Source organism: Eumetopias jubatus, unplaced genomic scaffold, assembly GCF_037043125.1.
Source record: "Eumetopias jubatus isolate StellerSeaLion01/CBP00866 unplaced genomic scaffold, mEumJub1_p1.0 scaffold_14, whole genome shotgun sequence".
In the NCBI taxonomy this organism is placed as follows: Eukaryota; Metazoa; Chordata; class Mammalia; order Carnivora; family Otariidae; genus Eumetopias; species Eumetopias jubatus.
The window spans coordinates 28063389-28080847 of NW_028274820.1; the positions used below are offsets into that span (position 1 = coordinate 28063389).

Sequence of the window (17459 nt, forward strand, 5' to 3'; positions counted from 1 at the left end):
AATGGGAAGGACTGTTGTGAAGACTGGGTATCGCTGGCAAGGTCAGAGACGGAAAATATCAATTCTCAGTGTGCAAACTGGGACAGCTATGTGTTCTGTGCACATTGTTTACAAACCTTCAAGAAAGGTACTCACGCAATGAGTTGACAGAGCTCTAAAGTGGACTAACTTGTTTTCCCTTTAACAATCTCTTTTGATGTCAATCAATATGTTCATAGGTCCTAAATAAATTGTGAGGTAATCTAGGGGGAAATTAAGAACAGAATTTGTCCAAGAATTCTCTTACATGGGGGTCGCTATTTGCTAAGAACTCTTAACGCTTACTGAGAAAACCATTTACATTCTATTTAACCGCCTAAGACTGAGTAATGGCTTCTGTTCACGGTGGGACTGATGCGTCCTCTTACATGACTGATCCTAGCAGTGCTACTCAGTAGGGACAGGCACCAAGAGGGCAGAGAACAGGGGTTACATTTCAAGGTAAACTTTTTCACATTTTCACATGTGACAAGTCCGAATACATCTCAAAATTGCTGATGCATCATAATTTAATTGGCTTCTTTTTTTCTTTCTTAGCAATACATAAATGATAGGGTGCTTTACAACTGAGAAAGGCTCAGATGCAGTGAAATATGGTAAAATATGGTAACAGCCAACACACACGGAGAGTTCTTGCGTCATGGACAAGGGTTGCCCATTACTTCTGAAAGGAGAAATGTTAATTTTGTGTTAATGATTTGACAATATCAAGGGGTTTACAATATATCTGGAAAAGAAACCCTTACAACTAGAAACCTATAACATGATAATTAAATAAAACAACACCAATGATATAAATGGCATTACTACATCCCTGCTTGCCACTTTATTCTTGACCACATTATTTCTCCTTAGGAAACTGAATAAGACATGTAACTAATGGCTATGAGAAATATACCAAATTTTTTTAACACGAAGAAAAGTTTATGAATAGCAATGGAATCAATATATTACAAAAGCTGATCTGTGTAAACTTAATGATTTTTTGAGTTCTAAGAATTACTCAAAATTTAAACTAAAACACCAGTTGTACTATCCCAACACTAAGCAGAATAGAAGGTTTAGTTTCATACCCACTATGTCTTCACATTGCTTTTACTATGCCACCTCCGAGATGGGAGGAAAAAACCATTTCCGTTTAATATTAATTAATCAAAAGGATATTTATTTGGACAAATTAGTTTGGCTGCTTTTTGTCTGAGAAACAACAACAAAAAATTAAAGTTTGTGTTCCTTTCATCTAAAAGAAACTAACAATATTGTAAATCCCCTCATTGGATGAGCTTATAATTTGCCCTCAATACTCAAACTTACATTTCTAAGTTAGTCACCATTTTTTTCTCTATGTATTATGGATGGCACCAATTATGTCCAATTATGAACTAAGCCAGTACCTACCTGACACCAACAACTCAGGCAGTATGACCAGTTGAGAAAAAGAACCAAACAAACTGAAAATAGTCAAATAGAGTCTCCGGCTGGTAGACTAAGTATTGGTTTAAGAAATATAAATTTGTGGAAAATATAGTAAAAACAAATAACATCAGAAGCATGAAACATGGAAGACTAACCTTTATCATATATTATAAGTGAATGACATATCATGTAGTGTATTTTCCTTTGATATATAACATAATCATGCTAACACAAAGCAAAAGTGCTAATTCCTAAACCTCAATTTTGTGTTCTTTGAAGCACAATCTTCTTACCTTCAAACTTGAGACTTTTGTTTTACAAAACATTCAAAACCAATAGTACCGAGCCGTCACTCATATTCTAATTCTATTTTAAACAACCCCAAAATTAGTTATATGGCATTTTTCTATGTTCAGAAACTAGAAAGATTTTCACTATAAATAAAATAATTCAAAACATATAAATATTTTAACTATTACGGGCAAACTTTTCCTCTGTGCCCCTGGCTGTAAGAAGATTGATTGATTAACTGATAAGATAAGTTGAAAGACTGAATACACTGATAAATGTATGAAGAGATATGTGGATGGATACACAGATACAGAGACAGAAAAAAGAAGATGGATGGATGGATGGATGGATAGATGATAGATAGACAGACAAAAGTCATTACCAGGAGAATTTCTGCTATTTCTATAATTAGCTCAGTAATTCTTAAGGCACAAATTTATCAAAAATATATATGGAAAAGCTAGTATCAGCTGGAACTTCTAAAAGTAGATCACAGTAAAAGAAAGATTGTTCTAGCGAAAGTGGAGCAAATTAAATTATAAAAGTTTAATACATTCATTCTTACTTCAATCACATTGCCCACCACCAAGGCAATGATAATATGCATAACACTTCTTACAAACTCCAAGTTGTTAAATGCAACTTGTTTTTCAACTAGTGTATCCATAATATCTACAATGGTGATTGAGATATTATAAATGTAATTCTATTTAAATGTAATTAATTTTATAAATAACTTTGATTATAGGAGAACATTTCAAAAGACTTGTTTGAATATGGAACATAATAAGCAAGAACATTTTGACTAACGTATTGGCTCTCATTACCCAAAAGCAAATTCTTTAAAGAAACAAAATATAGCTGAGTTTTGCTCATATAACATCTTAAGATTCTATCACTAAGAAAATGTTAATGTAATCATAATGATCAAGCACAAAACGTCACTAATTAAAGTGGTTAAAAAGGGTCCTTACCGCAAAATCCTCTCTCCACTGGTGGGCTGCTTGAACCTTCTCTGCTTCCAAAGCCAAGCGCTGAAAAGGAAACATTATATCTTAGAATTCAAATGACCATATGAATATATACTTGTGAATACACAAAGCGCTGGGGTTTTTAAATCAATTATAAGGACATAAAAAGCAAAAGAAACTCCTTATTTATGATTCATAATTTCTCATTTAGTAATCTAACCTACTAGAGTTGATATATGTGTATTTACTCTTAAGTAATATAAATAACCTACTATTCTTGAATACCATGGTTTACTACCTCTGCCGTCATCAGAAGATGTGGACACCATGAGTACTTTCTTTCAATGACTAACATTGCAGTTTCAGAGAAAGCTTTAATAAGTAGAGTATAGGGCGCCTGGGTGGCTCAGTTGGTTAAGCGACTGCCTTCGGCTCAGGTCATGATCCTGGAGTCCCGGGATCGAGTCCCACATCGGGCTCCCTGCTCAGCAGGGAGTCTGCTTCTCCCTCTGATCCTCCCCCCTCTCGTGCTCTCTCTCTCTCATTCTCTCTCTCAAACAAATAAATAAAATATTAAAAAAAAATAAGTAGAGTATATTCATCTTGGTAGAACCCTGTTTTTAGTAAACACCTTCATACATTTCTATATAAGTAGAAAGGAAATGATATTGAGAGACCAATCAATATGTGCTAAGCGCTATCCTAGGCACTTTCTTAAAAGCATATTGAGCTCTGTTTTGTTTTGATTTGGTTTTACCAAAAGCCATGAAAATGTAGTAATTTCTTTCTGACTGAAGTACATTCTTACTAGTTCTTTCAGAGATAATCTGTGAGTACCAAACTGTCACAAGCTGCACATCTGAAAATGGCCTTATTTCATACTTGCTCTTGTACATTCACGTAGTTCAAGAATTCTAGCCTGACTTTTCCCTTAGCACTTTTAAAAACATTATTCCGTTAAGTACAGTTGGAGACAAAATGTCTGTTGTCAGTCTGCTAATCACATTTTATAGATAAATTCTATTTTTTTTCTTTCTCTAATAGTTTTCAGATTTTTCTCTTTGTATGTCTGAGTTACTATCGCGCTGTCTGGGTGATAAGCTTTTACAAGAGACGATGACATTTAGTGATGAACACAGATCTGAAACCAGACTGCCTGGGTTGAAATACCAAGCCTGCTACATACTAGCTGTGCAAACCTGGGAACAATCTCAGGTGAATAATATCAAGGTAGGCCTCGTGGACGGTTGAAAGGACTGAGTAAGATTTAATGCGAAGTGCTTAGGACACTGCCTGGTAGACAGGAATATAGATGTGAGCTATCTAACTTAGATAATTATGATTCCACTTGCACTCCATGTCCCTTTTTGTGAAGATGATTCAGTGTTAAGTTCGGCCGGACCTGCCCCCAACACAGCTAGAAGAGAGTGGCAGAAACAGGAAGAACGTAACAGTAAATATAATAAATACAAATATTAAATTCATTTTTAAGAGACAGAAACAATCAGGTTAGGTTTTAGAAAAGTGTAAGTCTTGCAGTGGATTACTGGTTCATGTTTTGATCTTTCACTATGAACTATATTTCAGGGAGTGCTCTTCCAAAGGAAGTCTAGACTGCACTAAATAATGGAAACATATCTTCATGACAGTGTTTATATTAGTTACTGATTTTGATGCCCTGTTATTTAATACTATGATCTGTTCACTTACTAAACTATTAAGTAGGTATTACCGATGACTATAAAATACTGCCAAATGGGAGATCTAAAGTTAAGAATTCCTAAGCTGAATTTAAAAGAAAAATTCTCCAGAGTGCTTAAAATGAGAATGGTTTCAGTTTATCAGCCACTAGGCAAACATGGATTAAAAGAAGACTAGTAGGGGCTCCTGGGTGGCTCAGTTAGTTAAGCATCCAACTCCTGATCTCAGCTCAGGTCATGATCTCAGGGTCATGAGATCAAGCCCCTCATCAGGCTCCATACTGAGCATGGAGCCTGCTTAAGATGCTCTTTCTCCCTCTCTCAAAAAAAGGATATATCCTCTCTCTCTCTCTCAAAAAAAGAGAAGAAGAAGAGCCAGTAAATGTTAGAAATAGGACCAGGGAGAGTAAGCCAAAGAGGCTTTCCATCCCTAACAAGAACAAAGGGCTAAATAGAGTAAAACCAAGGGAAAAGTGTATGCCTTTCAGTGACATTGCAACACAATACTTCTGAAAATTCAAATTCAGTGTGACAATGTAGTAAAAAGTGAATAAAAATTAAGTGGAAATGGAAACATCTCCGTAGGAAAACTTTAGGATGGGAAGATAGAGAAAGGAGAGACAAAATGAGAAAATAAACCAGAAGGCATATTCTTGACAATTCAGAATACAAGGCTTCATTTTTAACATGCAACACAAGAACAGCTAAACGTTCATATGTATAGGATGAATAATAAACTTAAGCATTTGGAGAATTTAAACAAAATACTGGGTAAAACTTACCTAAGTTAAATAAGTTTTTCGACTAAGAAATATTAGAACTCTAAAATGTCTTTAAGTCTTGGAGAGGAATGTTAAGATTTTTTCCTTGCGCAACGCACACAACAAGGATGCCATCCCCACAAACAAAAACACTAGGGGACACTCTCACCCACGGAGCCACACATGCTTTGCAAAGCTCCAGCTCAAACTACGGCATTGTTCTCTACTCTGGAGAGCATAAGGAAGTACAACTTAATTGATCTGACTCTGAATCACATGGCTTATGATATGAACATAATCCATGTTTAATAAGCCATAATGACAGTAATCACCACAGTTCATTATTTCTAGAAACAAAAAATTTAAGGGGATGGACAATGGCAACAAACTTCTAAAAGACAACTCTCCTAGGAGGAGAGACCAAATCAGCTTTATTTCCTTATTTTTTCCTTATTTTTTAAACACTCATTTTATGAAGGAATGCCATTTATTCCAAGATTCTAAAATGGTTTTAGAAACTTAAAGACATGTAGTTACGTACAAGACAAAAAAGGTATTTGAAAGGTTGGTTTGAAGCTCAAAAGTTGCTAAATTTTATATCCCCAGCTTAGAAATCTTTAAATACATAATCATGAAAATGTACTACCTTGGCTTATGCAAAAATTAATGAAATATTTATCTAGTAAATTTCATGATAAAGCGTAAGACAACTTTACACTTAAGGAGTCTGTCTTGGGGACTAATACAAATAGTTGATGATGGTGCTCTTTCTTGTGGCAAAAGACCAGCTAGCCACGACTTATAGAAAACTGACGTGTCTTCTGGATGCTTCAAGTCCTTAATTAACTTCGATTCTGGTCAAGTGACAGTTTAGTTTTAAAGCCAATGATCTACTGCTAAATGCCACTGGCAAATTGTGCTAAAACTGATAAAATTCCTACCTAATTAAATGTGAACATTTGCTCAGTATATAACTACAGTTATGGCTGTGGCTACGTAAGTATATCCTGTAACAATAACTTAATTCAGAATAAGGAAAGTGTGTTTTTTTCTCATTTAATTTATAGTAGTTTAATCTAGTATCAAACATTAAAACCAAACCAAGTATAGATAGATACAAAAGACTCAATTCAGCATAAATACCTGTGAGAGGAGATGGAAACAATTCTGCTCTTACTAAGATAAACCAGATAGATTCATTAAATGGCTTTATAAAAATGAAACAGCATTATGTGTTTATGAAAGTTCCTTGGATATAGAATGATAAGTATATATACAATGTCATGGATGTATTAATAATACATACATCCCCGGGGCGCCTGGGTGGCTCAGTCATTAAGTGTCTGCCTTAGGCTCAGGTCATGATCCCAGGGTCCTGGGATCGAGCCCTGCCATCGGGCTCCCTGCTCGGCGGGAAGCCTGCTTCTTCTTCCTCTCCCACTCCCTCAGCTTGTGTTCCCTCTCTCGCTGTGTCTCTTTCTCTGTCAAATAAATAAAATCTTAAAAAAAAAAATTATATATATATATATACATCCCTATCTACCTATTGGTTTGAGCATTTAAAACAGAAAATCATTTCAAGACTATTCTGAGGACTCATAAGCTTAAGAAAATGGACTTTATGCCTTCTGACTCCAAAGCTTGTACTCATACTACAAGACCAACATTTAGTCTCCATTAAACCCATTAAAATGTTAACATCACCAAACATTCAGAGAATATATAAAGATATAATAGTACCAAAACCAGAAACACTGATAGAAAATTATTTCAGGCTAACAGAAAATTTCCCAGCAAATTTTTAGAAATCGCTGAAGACAAAAAACAAAAACAGCACAAAAAATCATGTCAGCTGGCGAACTGTCTTTACATAGGTCTTGCCCTCAGATCCTGAGAGAATACTGCTAATCAAAGAGAAAGCTTTTGATATGCAGTGATCTGTAAGAAAAAGAAAAAGAAAAAAGGAGAAGAAGATAAAGAAAAAAAGAACAAACAGAAATAGAGAATGGGAGAGGTTTATCAGATCAGAGAAAGATCATCTCCCTTGAAGGCCTATTCATTCTCAACCTTCACTTTTTGTCATATCCTTATCTCTTCCACTAGTACTGAATTCTGTCAGGTGATATGAAAGTCTAATAAAAGCAGTATAATTATACAGTGTATACTGAAATAACTCTATCATTCTCTTTAACAATACCTAAATATATTTTCTCTTGGAAACAGACTATTTTCTAAACCTGTATGTTATATGCTTCCTAGACTGTTAATTGCAGATGAAAAATAAAAGTTTTCTGAAATATTTAATTACAAAGAATTTTCATTTAATAGCTTTGAAAGGAAACCTTTACGGATCATATGACAGTTCAGTTAGACTCCAACAATGTCGATAATCATGTTAATATCAAGAATGGCTTAGAAATATCATTCAAAGAAGCATCTCTAATTGAAAACAATTTCTTTGGCTAGTGTATGGCAAGATTTTTCTTTCTAATAAAGAGGTAATAGATACACACAATAGACTAATCTAAGTAAAATAGGCAAGTTAATGTAATTAATGTACAAATAGTTAACACCCAATAAGGATTAGCCATTTATCGTGTTATGTCTATGTTGACAATTTTTTAATTAATGAGTTTTGCTTATCTTCATCGATGTTTTTAACATATCAAAAGAATCAGGATAATCATTTGAATGGTCTAACAATACCTTCTGAAAATAGCAGACTTGGGTGAATGAAAAGACCTATGTTTGTTCCTACAGGTACAAGCAATTACTTTGGAGGTATAATATTATAATGGGCATGTACTTTTCAATCAAACAGATCTGGTTTCCAATTCTGGTGCTGCTACTAACTATGGGATTTTAGGCAATGGACTTAACATTTTTCAGCATTTAAGAATAATATCTACCGGGGCGCCTGGGTGGCTCAGTCGGTTAAGCGGCTGCCTTCAGCTCAGGTCATGATCCCAAGGTCCTGGGATGGAGCCCCACATTGGGCTCTCTGTTCAGCGGGGAGCCTGCTTCTCCTGCTCCCTCTGCCCCTGCTTGTGTTCCTGCTCTCACTGTCTCTCTTTCTGTCAAATAAATAAATAAAATCTTTAAAAAATTAAAAAATTAAAAAAAATAATATCTGCCTTTATATTTTCTATTTCTATGCTAAGTATCTAGCACATTAGAAACTCAGTGAAGTTTGCTTGTTTTTGAACCCTACAAACGTTAACTTCATAGAATAGCCTATGTTAGAACTATAATCACTGATGACCACTTCAACATGGACATATATGAATGAAATGAATATAAACATTTTAATGGTCCCTACATTTTCACTGTATTTTGCCCTAAATAAAAGCTCTTGCCTATAGAACCACATGGCGGTCCAAATGCAAATCTGGAGATACAGTGGTTTAATACAGTAGGCAATAAAATGAGTTGAGTTTTATTTTAATTTATTTTTACCATAAACAGAATGAGAAAAGAGAGATCATTAATGTTCTGCTTTCTCATCTTATTTCATGAAATATTAAAAAAAGGGAGTGAGGTATAACATTTCTTTAGCATTCCTTATGCTGAAAGGGAGTAGTGAAGACTTCAAGTAGACCATGCCATACTTCCATATCTAATATAGTGTTCCATCTAAAAGGTAAAAAAATATACTTCTCCTTCCAATATCTTTAACCAAATAATGGGAAACAATGCAGTGTTTCTTTTTTAATTCACATAAAATAATGCATAAACAATTTTATTTAAACTGATATAAATACATATGCCCAGCAGAATTCCATCAAAGCTTTCGAGCAACTTCCTATATCCTGGTGAACAAAAATAGCACTATGGAAATTTTAACAGGTAGACAAATTGCTTAATATGTTTTTCTAAAAATCACATCTATTATACTTACATATTATTTAAAAACATTTCTATAAAGAAACATTGGTACTTTGAAAAAGATCTATTGGCTGAAGAAGTTGGGTTGGAAATTGGGATTTGAGATTTAAAAGTTATAAAATTTGAACAGGCTAACCAGGATGAGTTAAATGTGGCACATTTCAATACTTGATAACTGTGATCATACACATCCTAACTGGGAGGAAGATATATATAGGATAGCAAGTGTAGAGTGTGTTTACTTGTATTCAATAAATATTTACTAAATACTTGCTATAATGGAAGTGTTCAGATCCATGTATCATATACTACAAAACCAGCACAGACACACACAGACACACACACACACAAACAGATCATGTGATCAGTGTCTGACAGATGCTTTCCTAATGGTTACAAAATACATGCTTTGTTAATTTTACTTTATGTCAGTGGAATTTGCTACATGGAGAACACATTTTTAAAAGTAGTGCTTTTGGGGCGCCTGGGTGGCTCAGTGGGTTAAGCGACGGCCTTCAGCTCAGGTCATGATCCCAGGGTCCTGGGATCAAGCCCCGCATCGGGCTCCATGTTCTGCAGGAAGCCTGCTTCTCTCTCTCCCACTCACCTGCTTGTGTTCCCTCTCTCGCTGTGTCTCTCTCTCTCTGTCAATTAAATAAATAAATAAATAAAAATATTTTTAAAAAGTAGTGCTTTTATCAAAAATGGAAATACCTCAAAATTAAAGAACAGGAAAGATTCTAAAAAGAGTGCGTACTGCTGGCCACTGACACTTTTTTAGCCCTGGGTCTTTTTATTTGTTTGATCTTGGGGGGAGATTAAAAATACTGAAAAGCATGAAAAAAAAACAGTCAAATCCATTACTCAGAATTCATCTTTATGTTTATGTTTCCTTTAAAACATTTTATATACAAAATACAACATTACAAGTAAGCTTGATGTTCTCCTCATTCACCTCCCCTGACCAATTTCCCTAACCAGAGCAATCTCTATAACGAATTGGTCTGTATCCTTTGGCGTTGTTTGTTGTGTATTCTTTAAATAGCGTAAATGTTATCTGATGTTGACACCATTGATTCTTCTTTCTAATTAATAGGCTGCATGCGGGTTGAATGCTAAAGAGAAAAACTCTACCTGCTTCAAGGGGGTGGGGGTAATTTGTCTAAGAAGAAACCCATTACCCTTGCAAGTGATGGTTTACACTGAAAATGAGAATCAATTAATGTCAATGAGTTTTGAGAAATGGTTTCTTGAGGGTTTTGGAAAGTAATGATAATGCCTAGAGGGGAGAAGAACGCTCAGGGAAACATAGCTGGCGCTATTTCTAAGACCACTTTTTAGCATCAAACCTCTATGCACTTAATGCATCTTCATCATCAGAACATAATTTTTCCTTCTCTCCACCAAGGGACCATCATTCCTTCTGCACAGGCATTACACATGTAGTTCGAAAGAAGCTAAATCAACACTTAAGCAAAACTACTTATCAAAAGACTTGTCAATTTCCTCTCACTATGGAGCAATGTACGGGTTACTAAGCCCACATTTACAAAAATAACTAAATGCTGGCGCTCTTGGGTGGCTCAGTCGGTTAAGCAACTGCCTTCAGCTCAGGTCATGATCCCAGGGTCCTGGGATCCAGCCTGCATCAGGCTCCCTGCTAAGCAGGGAATCTGCCTCTCTACCTCCCTCTGCCTCTCCCCCCACCCCCCACTGGCTTGTGCACTCTCTCGCTCTCTTGCTCACTCTCTTTCAAATAAATAAATAAGATCTTTAAAAAAAAAGATAACTGTCGGGAGCCATGAGCAACAAGGGGGTTAATCAGGTAGAGCAAAGGCTCCCTGATCCCTTTGAACCATGGCCACCTGACTGCCCCCATACAAGAACATGTGGTACTGGCTAGCCCGAGTTGTATTTAGGCTAAGAAAACCACAGTGTTATTGATAGGCCCTGAAAAATAGCGCACCGGGCCCTTTAAAGGCATACCGCGTAAGCAAAACAGGGAAGAAACTATGCGCTTGAAGAACCTGGCCTTGAACCAGAAACTCGGGACGGAGCCAGGAGAAGGGCAGGGAGGAACCTGTGGAACTTGTTTATGTCCTATTGTTATATAACCTGAACTTATATAAAGTGTGTAAGTAAGAATAAAGTTGTTGCTCGCGGCATCCCCGTGGGCAACCCTCCTGTTCCCATACTTTTATGTTTCATTCTCTTACCCTCATCCCTGTTCGACCTTGCACGCGGGCCGTGACAGATAACTAAATGCTGTTTTTATGTTTTACTTATGCTTGCTTAAAATACGCTTTTGCAGACTTCCTGCTTTTGTTTGATGACATGAAACATGAGCACATAATTATAATCATTATCTTTTTTCAAACTCACTTTTGTTTTTCTAGCAGAGCAACCTCAGATTGGTTCCAAGACACAAAAAAATTATTTTTAATAAAATCCTATTTTAATTTAGAAAAATATATTCCAATGATTTGAAAAATTCTCACAGACCCTAATAAAACAGCTTAGCACAAGTTCATCTATTTAAGTTTATGGAGGAGAAAAAAAAAAGGAGTTTGCCATCTTGACTATTGTTTATTATGAGAAACAGAACAGGTTACATAATATGTAACTTTTAATATATACTTTGATTAAAATTATTCATAAATAAACTGACCAAGTAGAATAAAGTATGTAGTCTTATTATTTATATCTATACAAATATTTTAATACTTCCATAAATATTGGAATTATGACATAAAGGAATTATGAAAATTAATAGTAAAACATTAATTTGTGATTATATTAAGCCAAATTACATATAAGTCTTATACAGTATAAGATTCAAGTAAGGCTACAGATTAATTCTTTTGAGTAGCCTATCATTTTCTTACAATTGATTTGATTCCAGGTTAAGTGAAATAAAAGTTTTATAATACAAACACTATTTCTCTTTCAAGTGCAAGCTTTAAGGGAGTATAATATATGCAAACCATATAAATAAAAGCTGTTGAAATCAAGCCAGTCATCATTCATTCTTCTATTAGTGGGTCCAGGGAAAAATAAATCTTTTGGAACATGGCTTCTGGATCAGGTTGTAGAGATTTCAGTCTGGATCTGCCATATTCAGAAAACGCTTTTGAAATTAACCACAAAGCTTCACGTCTAATCTTCAGAGATGTAATTAGCTCCAAATATATTGGCAGACTCTTGGAACACAGAAACCAGGGCAAAGGAGATGTCATCTGGTAAGAACAGCAAAACTCCTTTGAGTAGTAGTGAAAGTAAATAATACACAACTGGTAATTATCATTACCTTTTTTTTTTTGGCTCAATAGCACAAAACAATAAAATAAAACGACTGTTGGACTGAATTAATTTCTACATCAGCTCTCCACACTGACACCTGCAAAGGATCACCAGATGGGCTTGTTCAACATACCTCATACAAACCCACTCAATCCCACCACCATCCAAAGATTCTGATTTCTATACATGGTGTCATTACCAGAAATCTACATGTTTAATATAGTACACCTTTTCCTGGGACTAAACCTTGAAAACACTCTTCTAGAGGGTAACATTTTTAGCTACCCTTAGACATATGGATTTAATCACTCTTGGAGAAAGGCTGTTCTAAATAGAAGCATAATATAATGGAAATCAACAAAAATAACCCACTGCCCTTGATTAGTGCCACCCAATGCTGTACTCATCACCCTCCCTCTCTCTCAACAGACCACTAATGTGAGTTCATTAGGTTGGAGGACACAGTTCTTTCACATCTGTCCACCTCCAACATCTCGCACAATGTGTAGCAAGAGCAGGTACTCAATTAAATGTGTGAAAATGTGAGAATAATCATTTCCAAGTATTTTCAAAGTTTTTATCTCAGTTGCTTTAAGACTTAAAACTAGGTTCACTAAATTATCATCATTCATTATCCTGATACTTTGTGAGAAGCCACAGAAGTTGTCTTCCTACATGACAAGCATCTTGCTAGACTAATACATCACTGTCTAATTCTCAAAAACTGCTGGATTAATTCATTGTCACCTAATCCTTAAAAAAATTAGTAGAATTTGGCTGTGAATGTGGTAGGGATCCAGGGTAATCCATGTGATTGCACTCTGGGATTCTAGAATTAATCTATAATCAGTTGCCTTATTCTCTGAATGCTGAACACCAATGCAGATTCAGAAACCAAGAATCAGTGTGGAAAAGGAAGAGAATTTGATCAGTGCTCCAGAGGGAAAGAAAAACAGCAACAACAAGACAGTTTCTAAAACTAGTCTAGCCCTATTCCTGCTGATAATCTGCCCCAGAGTCCCACATAGTTAAGCTACAATATCAAGCTACTTTCATGAGGAAATAATACAAACATCTCCTCAGCTGAGAACTGAATTCTTTTGAATACATCATGTTAACACTTTGCCTACCAACAAATTGCCTACAAATATATCAAATACCAAATCTAAGTCGTCCTAATTTGGTCATTTTACATCCCTAGGTGATCTCACAATTACACACCTAGCATTTATTTTCCCTACTGACAACAACAGAAAATCACAGTACGGTGAAAACAGCCCTACCACTTGCTAGGCATGTGACCAGTAGTAAGTTAAATAACACCTTTTTACCTCAATTTACTAAACTACAAAACAAGGATTATAGTAGCCCATATATCATGTTGTATGTAAGAATGATTGCAAAGTCCTCGATAGATGGAAGCTACTACCTATTAAAAACTGAAGTACAAAGCAGTTAAGTGTCTGAAATTATAAAGTTAATAAGCTGAAAATCCTGAGTTGTTATCAGCAAGAAATATTATACATACTTCACTACTTCAGGGTGAAAAATCCATCTTAAATTCTTTCTGGAATAAAGAAAGCCATTAACAAGGTATAAGTTCACTGAGACTAGAAACATCAGAAGGGTTTTGACTGTTCCTCTGAATGTGCCCTACTTCCAATCACCACGTTGGGAGACAATTCTCCATAGGTCTCTCATGTTTCCGCATGTCATGTGAACAGAGGAAGGGAGAGCCTCTGCTCTAGAGTATCTTTTCTAGAACCACATCTGCATAGCAAACAGCCTTGGAAGACAAAAGGATTGCCTCGCTGCAGGGTAGAAAACAGATTTATTTGTTGCTCAGGAAAAATGCAGAGCAAAAGTTAAGACAAGTCTGCTGGTAGGCTCCCTTTAAAAGATTGGGGTTTCCCAAGCCAGGCTTCCTCAGATGTAAAACAAACTCACAGCATATGTGTGTCCATTTGGGCTACTCAGCATGGCCCCCACTGGACTTAAGGGCCAGGAATAACTCATGTGAACATGAGGTGCCCATGCAGTCTGCTGTGCTGGGAGCCATCAAGGCCACTGTGTCTGACTCAAGGGAGTCTCTGAATCCCTGACATGGTGGCCAGCTAGCTTGTTAGCTTGCAAGAAGAGTAAAAATCTCAGACCTTTAACATTTCTTGACCCACCCCCTCTGGGTGCGTCTGCTTCCATAAAAATGGTCACTGATCCATCTCCATACCTTCAAACTCTCACCAGCATTTAACTGATGTCATATTTATTTTATCATCTGTTCTTTACGGAGCATGCATTTTCACCCTGCTTCAGAGTCTTGGTGTCTCTAGAACAGTGCTTCTCAGAGTGCACCCAGACCAGCAGGGGCAACATCACCTGGGCACTGGTTAGACAAGCAAATTCTCAGATCCCACCGTAGGCCTATGGAATTAGAAACTCTTGGGGTGGGTCCTAGCAGTCACAGTTTAACAAGCTCTCCTGGTGAGTCCAATGTACGCTAAAGTTTGGGGTCTAAGTATACTGCAGCGTACCCCAGATCCTGTCAGATGATATCTCCTTCCGCCATCCTCCTTTTAGTTTTACCATCCCCAGCTCTCCTCCTCCACCGACCCTCCCCCTTTGATTCTCTTATATCAAAGGAGATGTGTTTCCTTTACCTCAGGCTATGCTCTGACTGGTTGTAAACAATTTATCATTCCTGCCATGTTATCTTAATTTCTTTTCACTTTTAAATAATTTATCTTTGAGTTTAATTAATTCTCACAGGCTTCCAATTTGGTGAGTGGGTGGGCTTAAAAAAAACATGATCTTAGTAGGCAAATTTTCTGTTTTGCTAATGTTGCTATGGAAACTTTTTTTTTTCTCATTTTCGTTAATACATTGGGAGTGAATGTATCACACTCTGTAGTGGATAAATGTGTACCATTTGCTCCCTCCCCACTTGTATAATTTTTCCTCTTAGGCCTTGAAAAATCATTATGATGTGTAAATCAGTCAATCACATTGGTAAAATATTCAATTTACCAGGTTTTTAAATATCAGAAACATCATCTACTACAAATCTGAAAAAAAAAATGCCATTTCTGATTCCTCCTTTTCTAGAGAATTGCTTAAGTTGCTGTAAAATATTCAATAGTTCTCTAGATTTTCACTTTTACTTGAGTCATACTGTTATTATTTCTCCACGTTCTCAAGTGAGTTTTTAATGATCTCAATAAAAAGCTTCCTGTAACTGACATTATTAAAATTCTCTTAATAATCTGAACAATTATTCTATAATTTTCTGCTCATATTTCTTAGATATAACAACTTCAAAGAAATGACAAAATTTTAAACCTCTGGCTCTCAAGTGGAAAGCTCAAGAAAGCTTCTTTCTTTTTTCTAGGAAAAAAAAAATTGCACATTCATTATACAATGTACATATGTTATTAAGAATAATGATGATTAAAATGTATGTCACTTCTTATAACTTATAAAATTACTTTTGTCATATGTGGAAATTAAGGAATAGCAGGGAGGACCATGGGGAAGGGAGGGAAAACTGAATGGGAAGAACTCAGAGAGGGAGACAAACCATGAGAGACTCTGGACTCTGGGAAACAAACTGAGAGTGACAAAAGGGAGGCGGGGGGATGGGGTAATCGGGTGATGGGTATTAAGGAGGGCATGTGTTGTGATGAGCACTGGGTGTTATACGCAACTAATGAATCATTGAACGCTACATCAAAAATTAATGATGTACTATATACTGGCTAATTGAACATAATAATAAAAAAAAATTACCTTTAAAGATGGTATCTCAGTTGACCATCAGAATGAGGTCTAAAGAACAGTAAGGGATGACATCTTTTCAGTACTTACTCTTTGCCAACCACCTTAGAGGAATTATCCTATCTCTTTCCTACAAACTCAGCAGATACTCTTTCTCGAAGAGTAAACAGACTTCCAAGGGCCAGAAATGAAGGTCAGCTTAAATTGTCTAAAGTCTGTTCACTCATCTGCAAATGAAGCTAATGATAGTTATCTATTAAGTTGGTAGGAGAGACAGAAGGGATAATTCCAATAAAGGGCTTGGCAAAGAGAAAGTGGCGGAGGAGTTGGCCTTTGAATATGGCTACCCTTTCCAGAGCCCTTGCCCCAGTCCCACCTGATGAAAGAAGTTATACAACTTGCTCTCAACATCACATAAGTAGAAGACAAACTATAAACAAGGAGTAATTCATTTCTTCTGATTCCATATACAGTAGAGAGTAGATCAAATCTGTATTAAACAATTAAGCACCTGAAAAATATCTCCCATAGAATTTCTTTGATTTTTTGTTCATTTTCTAAATCAGCAGCATCTTTTTACATCCGATTATTGTTCTCTTCCCATCCCACCGCACTGCCCCACTTTGCTGCAGCATTCGCAGGCTAGGACAATAGGTCAAATGAGATAAAGCCATGTAGCTAAAAACTAGAAAAGTGTTACCCATCCTGATAACACAAAAGTAGCTGTCACTCAGAATGACTATCAAAAATGGGACAAAGAAGCAGATCATAACAAACAAATAAAAAATACACTGTGGGGGTGCCTGGGTGGCTCAGTTGGTTAAGCGACTGCCTTCGGCTCAGGTCATGATCCTGGAGTCCCCGGATCGAGTCCCACATCGGGCTCCCTGCTGAGCAGGGAGCCTGCTTCTCCCTCTGACCCTCCCTCCTCTCATGTGCTCTCTCTCTCTCTCTCATTCTCTCTCTCAAATAAATAAATAAAATCTTTAAAATAAATAAATGAATGAATGAATGAATGAATAAAAATAAATAAATAAATAAATAATACACTGTGGACGTAGGGTTTTCTCCTCTGAAACTCTACTGGCTCTATTCCTTCCAGAGAGATCTAGGATATCCATGATTAAAAAGGCAAGTGAAAGAGAGGGATTGTACTTAGTTTGGGCACATAAATTGTATTCAGCCTGGCAACGTTTCCACAGAGATTTATCACCCAAAGTATTTAGGAGTTTTCAAGAAACTAATTTATCCTAAAGGAATGGAAAATAGATGCAAATACATCTGCTATAAAAAGAGGGGGGAGAAACTACATTTGGGAAAAGTGG

The 17459-nt window shown here is 36.2% G+C and overlaps 1 protein-coding gene across 7 annotated transcripts in view; it reads right to left on the reverse strand.

The window, feature by feature from the left end:
* CACNA2D1 (calcium voltage-gated channel auxiliary subunit alpha2delta 1) overlaps positions 1-17459 on the reverse strand; it is a 474147-nt gene that overhangs the window by 218529 nt on the left and 238159 nt on the right. For all 7 annotated transcript variants that reach the window (XM_028118805.2, XM_028118819.2, XM_028118796.2 and 4 more), the window contains exon 4: positions 2721-2780. In XM_028118805.2, coding sequence (XP_027974606.2) covers positions 2721-2780 — 60 coding nt within the window. The remainder of the gene's footprint in view (positions 1-2720; positions 2781-17459) is intronic.